This window comes from Oncorhynchus gorbuscha, unplaced genomic scaffold (assembly GCF_021184085.1).
Source record: "Oncorhynchus gorbuscha isolate QuinsamMale2020 ecotype Even-year unplaced genomic scaffold, OgorEven_v1.0 Un_scaffold_6469, whole genome shotgun sequence".
Taxonomy (NCBI): Eukaryota; Metazoa; Chordata; class Actinopteri; order Salmoniformes; family Salmonidae; genus Oncorhynchus; species Oncorhynchus gorbuscha.
This window is the reverse complement of record NW_025750058.1, coordinates 1,200-21,083: the sequence shown is the minus strand read 5'-3', so window position 1 is coordinate 21,083 and position 19,884 is coordinate 1,200. Positions and strand designations below refer to the sequence as shown.

At 42.9% G+C, this 19,884-nt stretch overlaps 1 protein-coding gene and 1 pseudogene across 1 annotated transcript; both read right to left on the bottom strand.

Moving 5' to 3' along the window:
- Nucleotides 1-1,146: 1,146 nt before the first annotated feature.
- LOC124029465 (microfibril-associated glycoprotein 4-like) lies at nucleotides 1,147-7,578 on the bottom strand. Its single transcript, XM_046341165.1, has 5 exons — nucleotides 7,461-7,578; nucleotides 6,471-6,659; nucleotides 6,111-6,207; nucleotides 4,941-5,108; nucleotides 1,147-2,304 (listed from the first exon to the last, which is right to left on the bottom strand). Exons 1-5 carry the CDS (start codon nucleotides 7,464-7,466, stop codon nucleotides 2,024-2,026), a joined length of 741 nt encoding a protein of 246 aa, XP_046197121.1. The 5' UTR covers nucleotides 7,467-7,578; the 3' UTR covers nucleotides 1,147-2,023.
- Nucleotides 7,579-14,027: 6,449 nt separating this feature from the next.
- On the bottom strand, nucleotides 14,028-18,811 carry LOC124029466 (annotated as a pseudogene).
- Nucleotides 18,812-19,884: the final 1,073 nt, after the last annotated feature.

Sequence of the window (19,884 nt, the reverse complement as noted above, 5' to 3'; positions counted from 1 at the left end):
GATGATGATGATGAATATGATGGTGATGATGATGATGATGAATATGATGGTGATGATGATGAATATGATGGTGATGATGATGATGATGATGAATATGATGATGATGATGAATATGATGAATAGGATGATGAATATGATGATGATGATGATGATGATGATGAATATGATGAATAGGATGATGAATATGATGATGAATATGATGATGATGATGATGATGAATATGATGAATATGATGAATATGATGATGAATATGATGATGATGATGATGATGATGATGATGATGATGATGAATATGATGAATATGATGAATATGATGATGAATATGATGATGAATATGATGATGATGATGATGATGAATATGATGATGATGATGATGATGATGAATATGATGATGAATATGATGAATATGATGAATATGATGATGAATATGATGATGAATATGATGATGATGATGATGATGATGATGATGATGATGATGATGATGATGATGATGATGATGATGATGATGATGAATATGATGATGAATATGATGATGATGATGATGATGATGATGATGATGATGATGATGATGATGATGAATATGATGATGAATATGATGATGATGATGATGATGATGATGATGATGATGATGAATATGATGATGATGATGATGATGATGATGATGATGATGATGATGATGATGATGATGATGATGAATATGATGATGGTGATGATGATGATGATGATGAATATGATGATGATGATGAATATGATGATGATGATGAATATGATGATGATGATAAATATGATGATGATGATGATGATGATAAATATGATGATGATGGTGATGATGATGAATATGATGATGATGATGATGATAAATATGATGATGATGGTGATGATGATGATGATGAATATGATGATGATGATGAATATGATGATTATGAATATGATGATGACGATGATGAATATGATGATGATGATGAATATGATGATGAATATGAGGTTGATGAAGATGATAGATGCACACAACCATTTTGCAATGAAAACTCTAAGATCATGTTACAACCTTGACTTGACAACCATGACACATTCAGCCATCCAATCTGACTGATTATAATAAATAAATAAATACATGCAGTAAATAAAAAGACAGAATGCAGTGAATTTGTCTTTAAAATGCTTTAATTATTATTTGAGTCAAGTAACAGTGGAATCAAGAGACAGAGAGCCCATCGTGCTGCTATAACATGAAACGCTACTTTAACATCCAAGATGATAACAATAGTGATGATATAGTGACCATATAAGAGACAGAGAGCCCATCGTGCTGCTATAACATGAAACACTACTTTAACATCCAAGATGATAGTGATAATGTAATGACCATATTATTCTCTTGGTGTCAGTGTTACAGTGATAATGTAGTGACCATATTGTTTCTCTAGGTGTCAGTGTTACAGTGATAATGTAGTGACCGTACTGTTCTCTAGGTGTCAGTGTTATAGTGATAATGTAGTGACCGTACTGTTCACTAGGTGTTAGTGTAATAGTTATAATGTAGTGACCATATTGTTTCTCTAGGTGTCATTGTAATGTAGTGACCGTACTGTTCTCTAGGTGTTAGTGTTATAGTGATAATGTAGTGACCATATTGTTTCTCTAGGTGTCAGTGTTATAGTGATGATGTAGTGACCATATTGTTTCTCTAGGTGTCAGTGTTACAGTGATGATGTAGTGACAGTATTGTTTCTCTAGGTGTTAGTGTAACAGTGATGATGTAGTGACCATACTGTTCTCTAGGTGTCAGTGTAACAGTGATGATGTAGTGACCATACTGTTCTCTAGGTGTCAGTGTTACAGTGATAATGTAGTGACCGTACTGTTCTCTAGGTGTCAGTGTTACAGTGATGATGTAGTGACTGTACTGTTCTCTAGGTGTTAGTGTCTGACTGGCTAGCTCTGGTGCCCCCTCCTCCACATTGTATTTGTGGAGTCATTTAGAGATGGTGACATTAGGTCAGGACTGATAGAGTCAGGTATGTTACTCCTGCTCCTGAACAGCCACAGCATCAGAGACAGCCCTGATCTTAAAGGAAATGCTTTTCAGAGAGTAGTTTAACCCTTTCCAGTGCTCCCAAAAAACAGACACTTGAGTGATAGATGTTTCCGGATGTGGGGCGTACAGGGAGTTAGGGTTAGCATGCGTACAGGCACTGTACCAGAATCCACCCAGGTGGCGCCTGGCACAGTGCTCTTCCGAGGTATCTTGATCTTTGTCGTAGGTGCTGAACTTCATGCCATTGCTAAACGACAAGGAGTCCCCTGAGAATCAACCAAAAAAACAGAGCTAAAAAAAGTACCAACAGACAGAGTACAGTAACCTGGTTAAACCAACAGACAGAGTACAGTAACCTGGTTAAACCAACAGACAGAGTACAGTAACCTGGTTAAACCAACAGACAGAGAACAGTAACCTGGTTAAACCAACAGACAGAGTACAGTAACCTGGTTAAACCAACAGACAGAGAACAGTAACCTGGTTAAACCAACAGACAGAGTACAGTAACCTGGTTAAACCAACAGACAGAGTACAGTAACCTGGTTAAACCAACAGACAGAGTACAGTAACCTGGTTAAACCAACAGACAGAGAACAGTAACCTGGTTAAACCAACAGACAGAGAACAGTAACCTGGTTAAACCAACAGACAGAGTACAGTAACCTGGTTAAACCAACAGACAGAGTACAGTAACCTGGTTAAACCAACAGACAGAGTACAGTAACCTGGTTAAACCAACAGACAGAGAACAGTAACCTGGTTAAACCAACAGACAGAGTACAGTAACCAGGTTAAACCAACAGACAGAGTACAGTAACCTGGTTAAACCAACAGACAGAGAACAGTAACCTGGTTAAACCAACAGACAGAGTACAGTAACCTGGTTAAACCAACAGACAGAGAACAGTAACCTGGTTAAACCAACAGACAGAGTACAGTAACCTGGTTAAACCAACAGACAGAGTACAGTAACCTGGTTAAACCAACAGACAGAGTACAGTAACCTGGTTAAACCAACAGACAGAGAACAGTAACCTGGTTAAACCAACAGACAGAGTACAGTAACCTGGTTAAACCAACAGACAGAGAACAGTAACCTGGTTAAACCAACAGACAGAGTACAGTAACCTGGTTAAACCAACAGACAGAGTACAGTAACCTGGTTAAACCAACAGACAGAGTACAGTAACCTGGTTAAACCAACAGACAGAGAACAGTAACCTGGTTAAACCAACAGACAGAGTACAGTAACCTGGTTAAACCAACAGACAGAGTACAGTAACCTGGTTAAACCAACAGACAGAGAACAGTAACCTGGTTAAACCAACAGACAGAGTACAGTAACCTGGTTAAACCAACAGACAGAGTACAGTAACCTGGTTAAACCAACAGACAGAGTACAGTAACCTGGTTAAACCAACAGACAGAGAACAGTAACCTGGTTAAACCAACAGACAGAGTACAGTAACCTGGTTAAACCAACAGACAGAGTACAGAAACCTGGTTAAACCAACAGACAGAGTACAGTAACCTGGTTAAACCAACAGACAGAGAACAGTAACCTGGTTAAACCAACAGACAGAGAACAGTAACCTGGTTAAACCAACAGACAGAGTACAGTAACCTGGTTAAACCAACAGACAGAGTACAGTAACCTGGTTAAACCAACAGACAGAGTACAGTAACCTGGTTAAACCAACAGACAGAGTACAGTAACCTGGTTAAACCAACAGACAGAGTACAGTAACCTGGTTAAACCAACAGACAGAGAACAGTAACCTGGTTAAACCAACAGACAGAATACAGTAACCTGGTTAAACCAACAGACAGAGAACAGTAACCTGGTTAAACCAACAGACAGAGTACAGTAACCTGGTTAAGTAGGGTCTGCCATCATGCCCTGTGAACTGGACTGTGTATTTACAGGAAGTAGAGTCTGCCATCATGCCCTGTGAACTGGACTGTGTGTTTACAGGAAGTAGGGTCTGCCATCATGCCCTGTGAACTGGACTGTGTGTTTACAGGAAGTAGGGTCTGCCACCATGCCCTGTGAACTGGACTGTGTGTTTACAGGAAGTAAGCTCTGCCATCATGCCCTGTGAACTGGACTGTATGTTTACAGGAAGTAGCAACAGCATGACTTTAGATCGTTAGAACACATTTGCCAAAAGCTACAAAATACACCTGACTAGATTTATGTAAATGTGTTCAGTACCAGTCAACAGTTTGGACACGCCTCCTCATTCAAGGGTTTTTCTTAAATTTGTACTATTTTCTACATTGTAGAATAATAGTGAAGACATCAAAACTATGAAATAACACACATGAGATCATGTAGAAACCAAAAAAGTCTTCAACAAATCAAAATATATTTGAGATTCTTCAAAGTAGCCACTCATTGACTTGATGACAGCTTTGCACACTCTTGGCATTATCTCAACCAAAATGATCACTAATCAGGTTTTCAAGATATGTAACTTTCAAAATATCTGCTTTTTTTTACAGGGATTTCTGTATTTTAAAGTACAAATACCAAAATATAGTTTTTGGGTTGAGTTTTCCTTTAAGACTGAACTCTTCACTCTAAACTTTGTGGCGGAAGCAAGAACATCTGATGTCACCATCGTCTATGGTGTCACATCATAACTCTTCCCCTGTGTGTGTGTTTAGTTCCTACGGGTTGTTGGAAATAGTTAACATTTCCAACAACCAGTTCACAGGGAATGGTGGCAGACCCTACTTCCTGTAAACACACAGTCCAGTGTGTTTCTACGGGTTGTTGGAAATAGTTCACATTTCCAATAAACCCGTAGGAACTAAACACACACACAGGGGAAGAGTTATGATGTGACACCATAGACGATGGTGATGATGTTAAAGCTGAAGAAGAAGAACTCACCTGCCCCTCCGTCTACATAAGTGCCCAGTCTCAGTGTGTATCCGTAGTTCTCAGGATCAATGGAGAAGGACGTGTATTTAGCATAAACTTTCCCTCCCTCAAAGTCCTCCATGTCCACTCTCAGCTCATTCTTCTTCCTCATCGTCAGGAGGAAGATGTTATGCAGACCTGACAAGAACAGAAAGCATTAAGGTCCTGTTACATTTCAGCTCCTAGCTCCTTTCCTTACCTCCTATCCCCTTTCCTTTAGCTCCTAACCCCCTTCCTTTTACTCCTAGCCCCTTCCCCTAGCTCTTAGCCCTTTCCTCTAGCTCTTAGCCCCTTCCTCCAGCTCCTAGCCCCTTCCCCTAATCCCTTCCTCTAGCTCCTAGCCTCTTCATCTCGATCCTAGCCCCTTCTTCTAGATCCTTGCCCCTTCCCCTTGCCCTTTCCTCTAGCTCCTAGCCCCTTCCCCTAGCCCTTCCCCCTAGCTCTTGGCCCCTTCCTCTAGATCCTAGCCCCTTCCTCTAGATCCTTGCCCCTTCCCCTAGCCCTTTCCCCTAGCTCTTGGCCCCTTCCTCTAGCTCCTATCCCCTTCCTTTCACTTCTAGCCCCTTCCCCTTCCCCTAGCCCCTAGCCCCTTCCCCTAGCTCTTAGCCCTTTCCTCTAGCCCCTAGCCCTTTCCTCTAGATCCTAGCCCCATTCTCTAGCTCCAAGCCCTTTCCTCTAGATTCTAGCCCCTTCCTATAGCTCCTAACCCCTTCCTTTTAGTCCTATCCCCTTACCCAACTCCTAGCCCCTTCCCCTAGCGCCTAACCCATTTCTCTAGTTCCTAGCCCCTTCCTCTAGCTCCTAACCCCCTTCTCTAGTTCCTAGCCCCTTCCCCTAGCTCCTAACCCCCTTCTCTAGTTCCTAGCCCCTTCCTCTAGCTCCTAACCCCCTTCTCTAGTTCCTTCACTGTTCAATGCTGTCAGTGCAGTACAGCTCCTAGCCCCTTCCGCTAGCTCCTTCCTCTAGCTCCTAGCCCCTTCCTCTAGCTCCTTCCTCTAGCTCCTAGCCCCTTCCTCTAGTTCCTAGCCCCTTCCTCTAGCTCCTAGCCCCTTCCTCTAGTTCCTAGCCCCTTCACCTAGCTCCTAACCCCTTCCCCTAACTTCTTCTCGTTTGATTTTCTCAGAGCTGAGGAGGACTCACCCAGCCAGTACTCTCCAGCCACATTACCAAAGCCAGAGTTGTAGTGTGCCCAGGGTCTGTAAAAGTTCTCTGTTCCATCCATTCTCCTTTGGAACACCTAAGAGGAGAGAGAGGGCAGAGAGAGAGGGCAGAGAGAGAGGGCAGAGAGAGATCGAGAGAGAAGAGATAAGGGGGAGAAGGACAGCGAGGGAAGAGAGGGGGAGAGGGAAGTAGGGACAGAGGTAAGGGAAGGGAGAGAGACACGGGGGAAAGAGAAAGAGGAGGGAGACAGAGAGGGGGGAGAGAGATGCCATTATCATACGTTGTGCACCACCGACACATCACAAACATTACAGATGATCTATAAAGGTCTCTACTCACAGTCCACCTCCCTCCCTCCGTGTTCATGTCACAGTAGACGTGCAAGGGGGTGATGGGACCCCCAGGGTAGATGGTGTACACCCCACTGGGGTTGGTGTTGTCATGTTGATAGATGTCATCACAGTCCTGAGGGAGGTAGAACTGAGAGAGGACGGCTACAGGAGCCAGCAGAGACAGGAGCAAAAAGACCTGGGAGACAGGGACAGGGAAATCATTCACACAACGTTCATACAACATTCAAACAACATTTAAAAAAAACATTAAAACAACATTTACTTTACTGTTCAATGCTGTCAGTGCAGTACACGCAGCAAAACAACCCAGAGTAGAGATACATACACACATAACCTCACATAACATTCAGACAACTTTAGATCCACACATAACATTCAGATATCTTTAGACCCACACGTAACCTCACATAACATTCAGACAACTTTAGATCCACACAGAACCTCACATAACATTCAGACAACTTTAGATCCACACATAACATTCAGATATCTTTAGACCCACACATAACCTCACATAACATTCAGACAACTTTAGATTCACACAACATTCAGATAACTTTAGAACCACACATAACCTCACATAACATTCAGACAACTTTAGATCCACACAACATTCAGATAACTTTAGATCCACACATAACCTCACATAACATTCAGACAACTTTAGATCCACACATAACCTCACATAACATTCAGACAACTTTAGATCCACACGTAACCTCACATAACATTCAGTTAACTTTAGATCCACACATAACATTCAGATAACTTTAGATCCACAGGTAACCTCACATAACATTCAGACAACTTTAGATCCACACATAACCTCACATAACATTCAGACAACTTTAGATCCACACATAACCTCACAACATTCAGACAACTTTTAAAACGGTAGAATAAAATGTTTTGAATTATCCACTTACTTTGCAAGGATATGGTACATATCATATCAGTGTTAATAGATCATTCATACCTTCATCCTGAAGAGTGGGTAGTGGTGGACTGTGCTGTGTGTCTGTCTGTCTTATAGCCCCTAACCAAGGCCGCACTACCTGGTCTAAACTAGACGTGATGGGAACCACACACCTGTCTGTCTGGCTTATAGCCTCTAACCAAGGCTGCACTACCTGGTCTAAACTAGACATGGTGGGAACCACACACCAGTCTGGTTGTCTTTATGTGTCTGTGTGTGTGCATGTGTGCATGTGTGCATGTGTGCATGTGTGCATGTGTGTGTGTGTGTGTAGCTAGGGAGGGGGAATCAGGGGAGGGAGAGAGAGGGAGAAGGGGAGGGGATGGACCCTGAGAAGATCAGAGTCCAGAGTAACGCCGAGGTCCTTCACAGTTTTATTTGAGACGACTGTTCAACCATTTAGATGAATTGTCAGATTCAACAGAATATCTCTTTGTTTCTTGGGACCTAGAACAAGCATCTCTGTTTTGTCCGAGTTTAATAGTAGAAAGTTTGCAGCCATCCACTTCCTTATGTCTGAAACACATGCTTCTAGCGAGGGCAATTTTGGGGCTTCACCATGTTTCATTGAAATGTACAGCTGTGTGTCATCCGCATAGCAGTGAAAGTTAACATTATGTTTTCGAATAACATCCCCAAGAGGTAAAATGTATAGTGAAAACAATAGTGGTCCTAAAACGGAACCTTGAGGAACACCGAAATTTACAGTTGATTTGTCAGAGGACAAACCATTCACAGAGACAAACTGATATCTTTCCGACAGATAAGATCTAAACCAGGCCAGAACATGTCCGTGTAGACCAATTTGGGTTTCCAATCTCTCCAAAAGAATGTGGTGATCGATGGTATCAAAAGCAGCACTAAGGTCTAGGAGCATGAGGACAGATGCAGAGCCTCGGTCCGATGCCATTAAAATGTCATTTACCACCTTCACAAGTGCCGTCTCAGTGCTATGATGGGGTCTAAAACCAGACTGAAGCATTTCGTATACATTGTTTGTCTTCAGGAAGGCAGTGAGTTGCTGCGCAACAGCCTTCTCTAAAATTTTGGAGAGGAATGGAAGATTCGATATAGGCCGATAGTTTTTTATATTTTCTGGGTCAAGGTTTGGCTTTTTCAAGAGAGGCTTTATTACTGCCACTTTTAGTGAGTTTGGTACACATCCAGTGGATAGAGAGCCGTTTATTATGTTCAACATAGGAGGGCCAAGCACAGGAAGCAGCTCTTTCAGTAGTTTAGTTGGAATAGGGTCCAGTATACAGCTTGAAGGTTTAGAGGCCATGATTATTTTCATCATTGTGTCAAGAGATATAGTACTAAAACACTTGAGCGTCTCTCTTGATCCTAGGTCCTGGCAGAGTTGTGCAGACTCAGGACAACTGAGGTTTGGAGGAATACGCAGGTTTAAAGAGGAGTCCGTAATTTGCTTTCTAATAATCATAATCTTTTCCTCAAAGAAGTTCATGAATTTATCACTGCTAAAGTGAAAGTCATCCTCTCTTGGGGAATGCTGCTTTTTAGTTAGCTTTGCGACAGTATCAGAAAAGAATTTCGGATTGTTCTTATTTTCCTCAATTAAGTTAGAAAAATAGGATGATTGAGCAGCAGTAAGGGCTCTTCGGTACTGCACGGTCCCGTCTTTCCAAGCTAGTCGGAAGACTTCCAGTTTGGTGTGGCGCCATTTCCGTTCCAATTTTCTGGAAGCTTGCTTCAGAGCTCGGGTATTTTCTGTGTACCAGGGAGCTAGTTTCTTATGAGAAATGTTTTTAGTTTTTAGGGGTGCAACTGCATCTAGGGTATTGCGCAAGATTAAATTGAGATCCTCAGTTAGGTGGTTAACTGATTTTTGTCCTCTGGCGTCCTTGGGTAGGCAGAGGGAGTCTGGAAGGGCATCAAGGAATCTTTGTGTTGTCTGTGAATTTATAGCACGACTTTTGATGGTCTTTGGTTGGGGTCTGAGCAGATTATTTGTTGCAATTGCAAACGTAATAAAATGGTGGTCCGATAGTCTAGGATTATGAGGAAAAACATTAAGATCCACAACATGTATTCCATGGGACAAAACTAGGTCCAGAGTATGAATGTGACAGTGAGTGGGTCCAGAGACATGTTGGACAAAACTCACTGAGTCGATGATGGCTCCGAAAGCCTTTTGGAGTGGGTCTGTGGACTTTTCCATGTGAATATTAAAGTCACCAAAGATTAGAATATTATCTGCTATGACTACAAGGTCCGATAGGAATTCAGGGAACTCAGTGAGAAACGCTGTATATGGCCCAGGAGGCCTGTAAACAGTAGCTATAAAAAGTGATTGAGTAGGCTGCATAGATTTCATGACTAGAAGCTCAAAAGACGAAAACGGCATTTTTTTTTTGTAAATTGAAATTTGCTATCGTAAATGTTAGCAACACCTCCGCCTTTGCGGGATGCACGGGGGATATGGTCAGTAGTGTAGCCAGGAGGTGAGGCCTCATTTAAAACAGTAAATTCATCAGGCTTAAGCCATGTTTCAGTCAGGCCAATCACATCAAGATTATGATCAGTGATTAGTTCATTGACTATAATTGCCTTTGAAGTAAGGGATATAACATTAAGTAGCCCTATTTTGAGATGTGAGGTATCATGATCTCTTTCAGTAATGACTGGAATGGAGGTGGTCTTTATTCTAGTGAGATTGCTAAGGCGAACACCGCCATGTTTAGTTTTGCCCAACCTAGGTCGAGGCACAGACACGGTCTCAATGGTGATAGCTGAGCTGACTACACTGACTGTGCTAGTGGCAGACTCCACTATGCTGGCAGGCTGGCTAACAGCCTGCTGCCTGGCCTGCACCCTATTTCATTGTGGAGCTAGAGGAGTTAGAGCCCTGTCTATGTTGGTTGATAAGATGAGAGCACCCCTCCAGCTAGGATGGAGTCCGTCACTCCTCAGCTGGCCAGGCTTGGTCCTGTTTGTGGGTGAGTCCCAGAAAGAGGGCCAATTATCTACAAATTCTATCTTTTGGGAGGGGCAGAAAACAGTTTTCAACCAGCGATTGAGTTGTGAGACTCTGCTGTAGAGCTCATCACTCCCCCTAACTGGGAGGGGGCCAGAGACAATTACTCGATGCCGACACATCTTTCTAGCTGATATGCAGGCAGAAGCTATGTTGCGCTTGGTGATCTCTGACTGTTTCATCCTAACATCGTTGGTGCCGACGTTGATAACAATATCTCTATACTCTCTACACTCGCCAGTTTTAGCTTTAGCCAGCACCATCTTCAGATTAGCCTTAACGTCGGTAGTCCTGCCCCCTGGTAAACAGTGTATGATCGCTGGATGATTCGTTTTAAGTCTAATACTGCGGGTAATGGAGTCGCCAATGACTAGAGTTTTCAATTTGTCAGAGCTAATGGTGGGAAGCTTCGGCGTCTCAGACTTTCCTTCCAGAAACCGTGAGAAAGTTGTCCGGCTGCTGGGACTGTGCCAGGGGATTTATACTACTATCTGTACTTACTGGTGGCACAGACGCTGTTTCATCCTTTCCTACACTGAAATTACCCTTGCCTAACGATTGCGTCTGAAGCTGGGCTTGTAGCACAGCTATCCTCGCCGTAAGGCAAGTACAGCGACTACAATTAGAAGGCATCATGTTAATGTTACTACTTAGCTTCGGCTGTTGGAGGTCCTGACGAATCGTGTCCAGATAAAGCGTCCGGAGTGAAAAAGTTGAGGAAAAAATAAATAAATATATGAACGGTAATTAAAAAGTGAAAACCGTAAAGTTGTCAGGTAGCAAAACAGGTTGGCAACAAAACGCACAGCAACTCGAAAACAAGCCTGCAAGTTGTGACCGGAAATGACGAATATGATGATGATGATGGTGATGATGATGATGGTGATGATGAATTTGATGATGATGATGATGATGGTGGTGATGATGAATATGATGATGAAAATGATTAATATGATGATGATGAATATGATGATGATGAGGGTGATGATGATGAATATGATGATGATGAGGGTGATGATGATGAATATGATGATGATGCTTGTGATGGTGATGATGATGAATAGGATGATGATGATGGTGATGATGATGAATATGAATATGATGATGATGAATATGATGGTGATGATACATATGATGATGAATATGATGGTGATGATGATGATGATGACTATGACGATGATGATGGTGATGATGAATATGAATATGAATATGATAATGAATATGATGGTGATGATGATGACAATAAAAATGATGATGATGGTGACGATGATGGTGATGATGATGATTATGAATATGATGGTAATGAGGAGCATGCGCAGACCAGCTGGCTGGTGTGTTTACGGACATATTCAATCAAACTTTATCCCAGTCTGCTGTTCCCACATGCTTCAAGAGGGCCACCATTGTTCCTGTTCCCAAGAAAGTTAAGGTAACTGAGTTAAACGACTACCGCCCCGTAGCACTCACTTCCGTCATCATGAAGTGCTTTGAGAGACTAGTCAAGGACCATATCACCTCCACCCTACCGGACACCCTAGACCCACTCCAATTTGCTTACCGCCCAAATAGGTCCACAGACGATGCAATCTCAACCACACTGCACACTGCCCTAACCCATCTGGACAAGAGGAATACCTATGTGAGAATGCTGTTCATCGACTACAGCTCAGCATTTAACACCATAGACCCTCCAAACGCGTCATCAAGTTCGAGACCCTGGGTCTCAACCCCGCCCTGTGCAACTGGGTACTGGACTTCCTGACGGGCCGCCCCCAGGTGGTGAGAGTAGGTAACAACATCTCCTCCCCGCTGATCCTCAACACCGGGGCCCCACAAGGGTGCGTTCTGAGCCCTTTCCTGTACTCCCTGTTCATCCACGACTGCGTGGCCACGCAGGCCTCCAACTCAATCATCAAGTTTGCGGACGACACAACAGTGGTAGGCTTGATTACCAACAATGACGAGACGGCCTACAGGGAGGAGGTGAGGGCCCTCTGAGTGTGGTGTCAGGAAAATAACCTCATACTCAATAACCTCACTTCACGCACAAAGCATCACCGGGGGCGAACTACCTGCCCTCCAGGACACCTACACCACCCGATGTCACAGGAAGGCCATAAAGATCATCAAGGACAACAACCACCCGAGCCACTGCCTGTTCACCCCGCTATCATCCAGAAGGCGAGGTAAGTAAAGCAGGGACAGAGAGACTGAAAAACAGCTTCTGTCTCTAGGCCATCAGACTGTTAAACAGCCACCACTAACATTGAGTGGCTGCTGACAACATACTGACTCAACTCCAGCTCACTTCAGTAATGGAAATTGATGGAAATTGATGGAAAAAATGTATCACTAGCCACTTTAAACAATGCTACCTAATATAATGTTTACATACCCTACATTACTCATCTCATATGTATATACTGTACTCTATATCATCTACTTTAAACTATGCCACTTTGTTTACATACCCTACATTACTCATCTCATATGTATATACAGTACTCGGTACCATCTACTGCATCTTGCCTATGCCGTTCTGTACCATCACTCATTCATATATCTTTATGTACATATTCTTTATCCCCTTACACTTGTGTGTATAAGGTAGTAATTGTGGAATTGTTAGGTTAGATTACTCGTTGATTATTACTGCATTGTCGGTACTAGAAGCACAAGCGTTTCGCTACACTCGCATCAACATCTGCTAACCATGTGTATGTGACAAATAAAATTTTATTTTATTTTATTATGATGATGAATATGATGATGATGAATATGATGATGATGATGATGATGATGATGATGAATATGATGATTATGAATATGATGATGACGATGATGAATATGATGATGATGATGAATATGATGGTGAATGTGAGGTTGATGAAGATGAGAGTCAATCACCACCTTCCGGAGACACCTGAAACCCCACCTCTTTAAGGAATACCTAGGATAGGATAAAGTAATCCTTCTCACCCCCCCCCCCCCTTAAAATATTTAGATGCACTATTGTAAAGTGGTTGTTCCACTGGATGTCATAAGGTGAATGCACCAATTTGTAAGTCGCTCTGGATAAGAGCGTCTGCTAAATGACTTAAATGTAAATGTAAATGATAGATGCACACAACCATTTTGGAATGAAAACTCTAAGATCATGTTACAACCTTGACTTGACAACCATGACACATTCAGCCATCCAATCTGACTGATTATAATAAATAAATACATGCAGTAAATAAAAAGACAGAATGCAGTGAATTTGTCTTTGAAATGCTTTAATTATTATTTGAGTCAAGTAACAGTGATATCAAGAGACAGAGAGCCCATCGTGCTGTCATAACATGAAACACTACTTTAACATCCAAGATGATAACAATAGTGATGATATAGTGACCATATAAAAGATAGAGAGCCCATCGTGTTGCTATAACATGAAACGCTACTTTAACATCCAAGATGATAACAATAGTGATGATATAGTGACCATATAAAAGACAGAGAGCCCATCGTGCTGCTATAACATGAAACGCTACTTTAACATCCAAGATGATAACAATAGTGATGATATAGTGACCATATAAGAGACAGAGAGCCCATCGTGCTGTCATAACATGAAACACTACTTTAACATCCAAGATGATAACAATAGTGATGATATAGTGACCATATAAAAGACAGAGAGCCCATCGTGCTGCTATAACATGAAACGCTACTTTAACATCCAAGATGATAACAATAGTGATGATATAGTGACCATATAAGAGACAGAGAGCCCATCGTGTTGCTATAACATGAAACACTACTTTAACATCCAAGATGATAGTGATAATGTAGTGACAATATTGTTCTCTAGGTGTCAGTGTTACAGTGATAATGTAGTGACCATACTGTTCTCTAGGTGTTAGTGTTACAGTGATAATGTAGTGACCATATTGTTCTCTAGGTGTCAGTGTTACAGTGATAATGTAGTGACTATATTGTTCTCTAGGTGTTAGTGTTATAGTGATAATGTAGTGACTATATTGTTCTCTAGGTGTCATTGTAATGTAGTGACAATATTGTTCTCTAGGTGTCAGTGTTACAGTGATAATGTAGTGACTATATTGTTCTCTAGGTGTTAGTGTTATAGTGATAATGTAGTGACTATATTGTTCTCTAGGTGTCATTGTAATGTAGTGACAATATTGTTCTCTAGGTGTTAGTGTAACAGTGATAATGTAGTGACCGTACTGTTCTCTAGGTGTTAGTGTGACTGGCTAGCTCTGATGCCCCCTCCTCCACATTGTATTTGTGGAGTCATTTAGAGATGGTGACATTAGGTCAGGACTGATAGAGTCAGGTATGTTACTCCTGCTCCTGAACAGCCACAGCATCAGAGACAGCCCTGATCTTAAAGGAAATGCTTTTCAGAGAGTAGTCTATCCCTTTCCAGTGCTCCCAAAAAACAGACACTTGAGTGAAAGATGTTTCCGGATGTGGGGCGTACAGGGAGTTAGGGTTAGCATGCGTACAGGCACTGTACCAGAATCCACCCAGGTGGCGCCTGGCACAGTGCTCTTCCGAGGTATCTTGATCTTTGTCGTAGGTGCTGAACTTCATGCCATTGCTAAACGACAAGGAGTCCCCTGAGAATCAACCAAACGAAACAGAGCTAAAAAAAAGTACCAACAGACAGAGTACAGTAACCTGGTTAAACCAACAGACAGAGTACAGTAACCTGGTTAAACCAACAGACAGAGTACAGTAACCTGGTTAAACCAACAGACAGAGAACAGTAACCTGGTTAAACCAACAGACAGAGAACAGTAACCTGGTTAAACCAACAGAAAGAGAATAGTAACCTGGTTAAACCAACAGACAGAGAACAGTAACCTGGTTAAACCAACAGACAGAGAACAGTAACCTGGTTAAACCAACAGACAGAGAACAGTAACCTGGTTAAACCAACAGACAGAGTACAGTAACCTGGTTAAACCAACAGACAGAGAACAGTAACCTGGTTAAACCAACAGACAGAGTACAGTAACCTGGTTAAACCAACAGACAGAGTACAGTAACCTGGTTAAACCAACAGACAGAGTACAGTAACCTGGTTAAACCAACAGACAGAGTACAGTAACCTGGTTAAACCAACAGACAGAGTACAGTAACCTGGTTAAGTAGGGTCTGCCATCATGCCCTGTGAACTGGACTGTGTATTTACAGGAAGTAGAGTCTGCCATCATGCCCTGTGAACTGGACTGTGTGTTTACAGGAAGTAGGGTCTGCCATCATGCCCTGTGAACTGGACTGTGTGTTTACAGGAAGTAGGGTCTGCCATCATGCCCTGTGAACTGGACTGTGTGTGTACAGGAAGTAGGGTCTGCCATCATGCCCTGTGAACTGGACTGTGTGTTTACAGGAAGTAGGGTCTGCCATCATGCCCTGTGAACTGGACTGTGTGTTTACAGGAAGTAGGGTCTGCCATCATGCCCTGTGAACTGGACTGTGTGTTTACAGAAAGTAGGGTCTGCCATCATGCCCTGTGAACTGGACTGTGTGTTTACAGGAAGTAGTGTCTGCCATCATGCCCTGTGAACTGGACTGTGTGTTTAGGGGAAGTAGGGTCTGCCATCATTCCCTATGAACTGGACTGTGTGTTTACAGGAAGTAGGGTCTGCCATCATGCCCTGTGAACTGGACTGTGTGTTTACAGGAAGTAGGGTCTGCCATCATTCCCTATGAACTGGACTGTGTGTTTACAGGAAGTAGGGTCTGCCATCATTCCCTGTGAACTGGACAGTGTGTTTACAGGAAGTAGGCTCTGCCATCATTCCTTGTGAACTGGACTGTGTGTTTACAGGAAGTAGGGTCTGCCATCATTCCCTGTGAACTGGACTGTGTGTTTACAGGAAGTAGGGTCTGCCATCATTCCCTGTGAACTGGACTGTGTGTTTACAGGAAATAGGCTCTGCCACCATGCCCTGTGAACTGGTCTGTGTGTTTACAGGAAGTAAGCTCTGCCATCATGCCCTGTGAACTGGACTGTATGTTTACAGGAAGTAGCAACAGCATGACTTTAGATCTTTAGAACACATTTGCCAAAAGCTACAAAATACACCTGACTAGATTTATGTAAATGTGTTCAGTACCAGTCAACAGTTTGGACACGCCTCCTCATTCAAGGGTTTTTCTTAAATTTGTACTATTTTCTACATTGTAGAATAATAGTGAAGACATCAAAACTATGAAATAACACACATGAGATCATGTAGAAACCAAAAAAGTCTTCAACAAATCAAAATATATTTGAGATTCTTCAAAGTAGCCACTCATTGACTTGATGACAGCTTTGCACACTCTTGGCATTATCTCAACCAAAATGATCACTAATCAGGTTTTCAAGATATGTAACTTTCAAAATATCTGCTTTTTTACAGGGATTTCTGTATTTTAAAGTACAAATACCAAAATATAGTTTTTGGGTTGAGTTTTCCTTTAAGACTGAACTCTTCACTCTAAACTTTGTGGCGGAAGCAAGAACATCTGATGTCACCATCGTCTATGGTGTCACATCATAACTCTTCCCCTGTGTGTGTGTTTAGTTCCTACGGGTTGTTGGAAATAGTTAACATTTCCAACAACCAGTTCACAGGAATGGTGGCAGACCCTACTTCCTGTAAACACACAGTCCAGTGTGTTTCTACGGGTTGTTGGAAATAGTTCACATTTCCAACAACCCATAGGAACTAAACACACACAGGGGAAGAGTTATGATGTGACACCATAGACGATGGTGATGATGTTAAGGCTGAAGAAGAAGAAGAACTCACCTGCCCCTCCGTCTACATAAGTGCCCAGTCTCAGTGTGTATCCGTAGTTCTCAGGATCAATGGAGAAGGACGTGTATTTAGCATAAACTTTCCCTCCCTCAAAGTCCTCCATGTCCACTCTCAGCTCATTCTTCTTCCTCATCGTCAGGAGGAAGATGTTATCCAGACCTGACAAGAACAGAAAGCATTAAGGTCCTGTTACATTTCAGCTCCTAGCTCCTTTCCTTACCTCCTATCCCCTTTCTTTTAACTCCTAACCCCCTTCCTTTTACTCGTAGCCCCTTCCCCTAGCTCTTAGCCCTTTCCTCTAGCTCTTAGCCCCTTCCTCTAGTTCCTAGCCCCTTCCCCTAGCCCCTTCCTCTAGATCCTAGCCCCTTCCCCTAATCCCTTTCCCCTAGCTCTTGGCCCCTTCCTCTAGAGCCTAGCCCCTTCCTCTAGATCCTTGCCCCTTCCCCTAGCCCTTTCCCCTAGCTCTTGGCCCCTTCCTCTAGCTCCTATCCCCTTCCTTTTACTCCTAGCCCCTTCCCCTTCCCCTAACCCCTAGCCCTAGCTCTTAGCCCTTTCCTCTAGCCCCTAGCCCTTTCCTCTAGAGCCTAGCCCCATTCTCTAGCTCCTAGCCCTTTCCTCTAGATTCTAGCCCCTTCCTATAGCTCCTAGCCCCTTCCTCTAGCTCCTAGCCCCTTCCTCTAGCTCCTAACCCCTTCCTTTTAGTCCTATCCCCTTACCCAACTCCTAGCCCCTTCCCCTAGCACCTAACCCCTTCCTCTAGTTCCTTCACTGTTCAATGCTGTCAGTGCAGTACAGATCCTAGCCCCTTCCGCTAGCTCCTTCCTCTAGCTCCTAGCCCCTTCCTCTAGTTCCTAGCCCCTTTCCCTAGGTCCTAGTCCCTTCCTCTATCTAGCTCCTAGCCCCTTCCCCTAGCTCCTAGCCCCTTCCCCTAGCTCCTAACCCCTCCCCCTATCTCCTAACCCCTTCCCCTAACTTCTTCTCGTTTGATTTTCTCAGAGCTGAGGAGGACTCACCCAGCCAGTACTCTCCAGCCACATTACCAAAGCCAGATTTGTAGTGTGCCCAGGGTCTGTAAAAGTTCTCTGTTCCATCCATTCTCATTTGGAACACCTAAGAGGAGAGAGAGGGCAGAGAGAGAGGGCAGAGAGAGAGGGCAGAGAGAGAGTGAGGGCAGAGAGAGCAGAGAGAGGGCAGAGAGAGATCGAGAGAGAAGAGATAAGGGGGAGAAGGACAGCGAGGGAAGAGAGGGGGAGAGGGAAGTAGAGACAGAGGTAAGGGAAGGGAGGGAGACACGGGGGAAAGAGAAAGAGGAGGGAGACAGAGGGGGGGTGTCATTATCATACGTTGTGCACCACCGACACATCACAAACATTACAGATGATCTATAAAGGTCTCTACTCACAGTCCACCTCCCTCCATCCGTGTTCATGTCACAGTAGACGTGCAAGGGGTGATGGGACCCCAGGGTAGATGGTGTACACCCCACTGGGGTTGGTGTTGTCATGTTGATAGATGTCATCACAGTCCTGAGGGAGTAGAACTGAGAGAGGACGGCTACAGGAGCCAGCAGAGACAGGAGCAAAAAGACCTGGGAGACAGGGACAGGAAATCATTCACACAACGTTCATACAACATTCAAACAACATTTAAAAAAAACATTAAAACAACATTTACTTTACTGTTCAATGCTGTCAGTGCAGTACACGCAGCAAAACAACCCAGAGTAGAGATACATACACACATAACCTCACATAACATTCAGACAACTTTAGATCCACACATAACATTCAGATATCTTTAGACCCACACGTAACCTCACATAACATTCAGACAACTTTAGATCCACACAACATTCAGATATCTTTAGACCCACACGTAACCTCACATAACATTCAGACAACTTTAGATCCACACATAACCTCACATAACATTCAGATAACTTTAGATCCACACATAACCTCACATAACATTCAGATAACTTTAGATCCACACATAACATTCAGATAACTTTAGATCCACACATAACCTCACATAACATTCAGATAACTTTAGATCCACACATAACCTCACATAACATTCAGATAACTTTAGATCCACACGTAACCTCACATAACATTCAGACAACTTTAGATCCACACGTAACCTCACATAACATTCAGACAACTTTAGATCCACACGTAACCTCACATAACATTCAGACAACTTTAGACCCACACGTAACCTCACATAACATTCAGATAACTTTAGAACCACACATAACCTCACATAACATTCAGACAACTTTAGATCCACACTTAACCTCACATAACATTCAGACAACTTTTAAAACGGTAGAATAAAATGTTTTGAATTATCCACTTACTTTGCATGGATATGGCACATATCATATCAGTGTTAATAGATCATTCATACCTTCATCCTGAAGAGTGGGTAGTGGTGGACTGTGCTGTGTGTCTGTCTGTCTTATAGCCCCTAACCAAGGCTGCACTACCTGGTCTAAACTAGACGTGATGGGAACCACACACCTGTCTGTCTGGCTTATAGCCTCTAACCAAGGCTGCACTACCTGGTCTAAACTAGACATGGTGGGAACCACACACCAGTC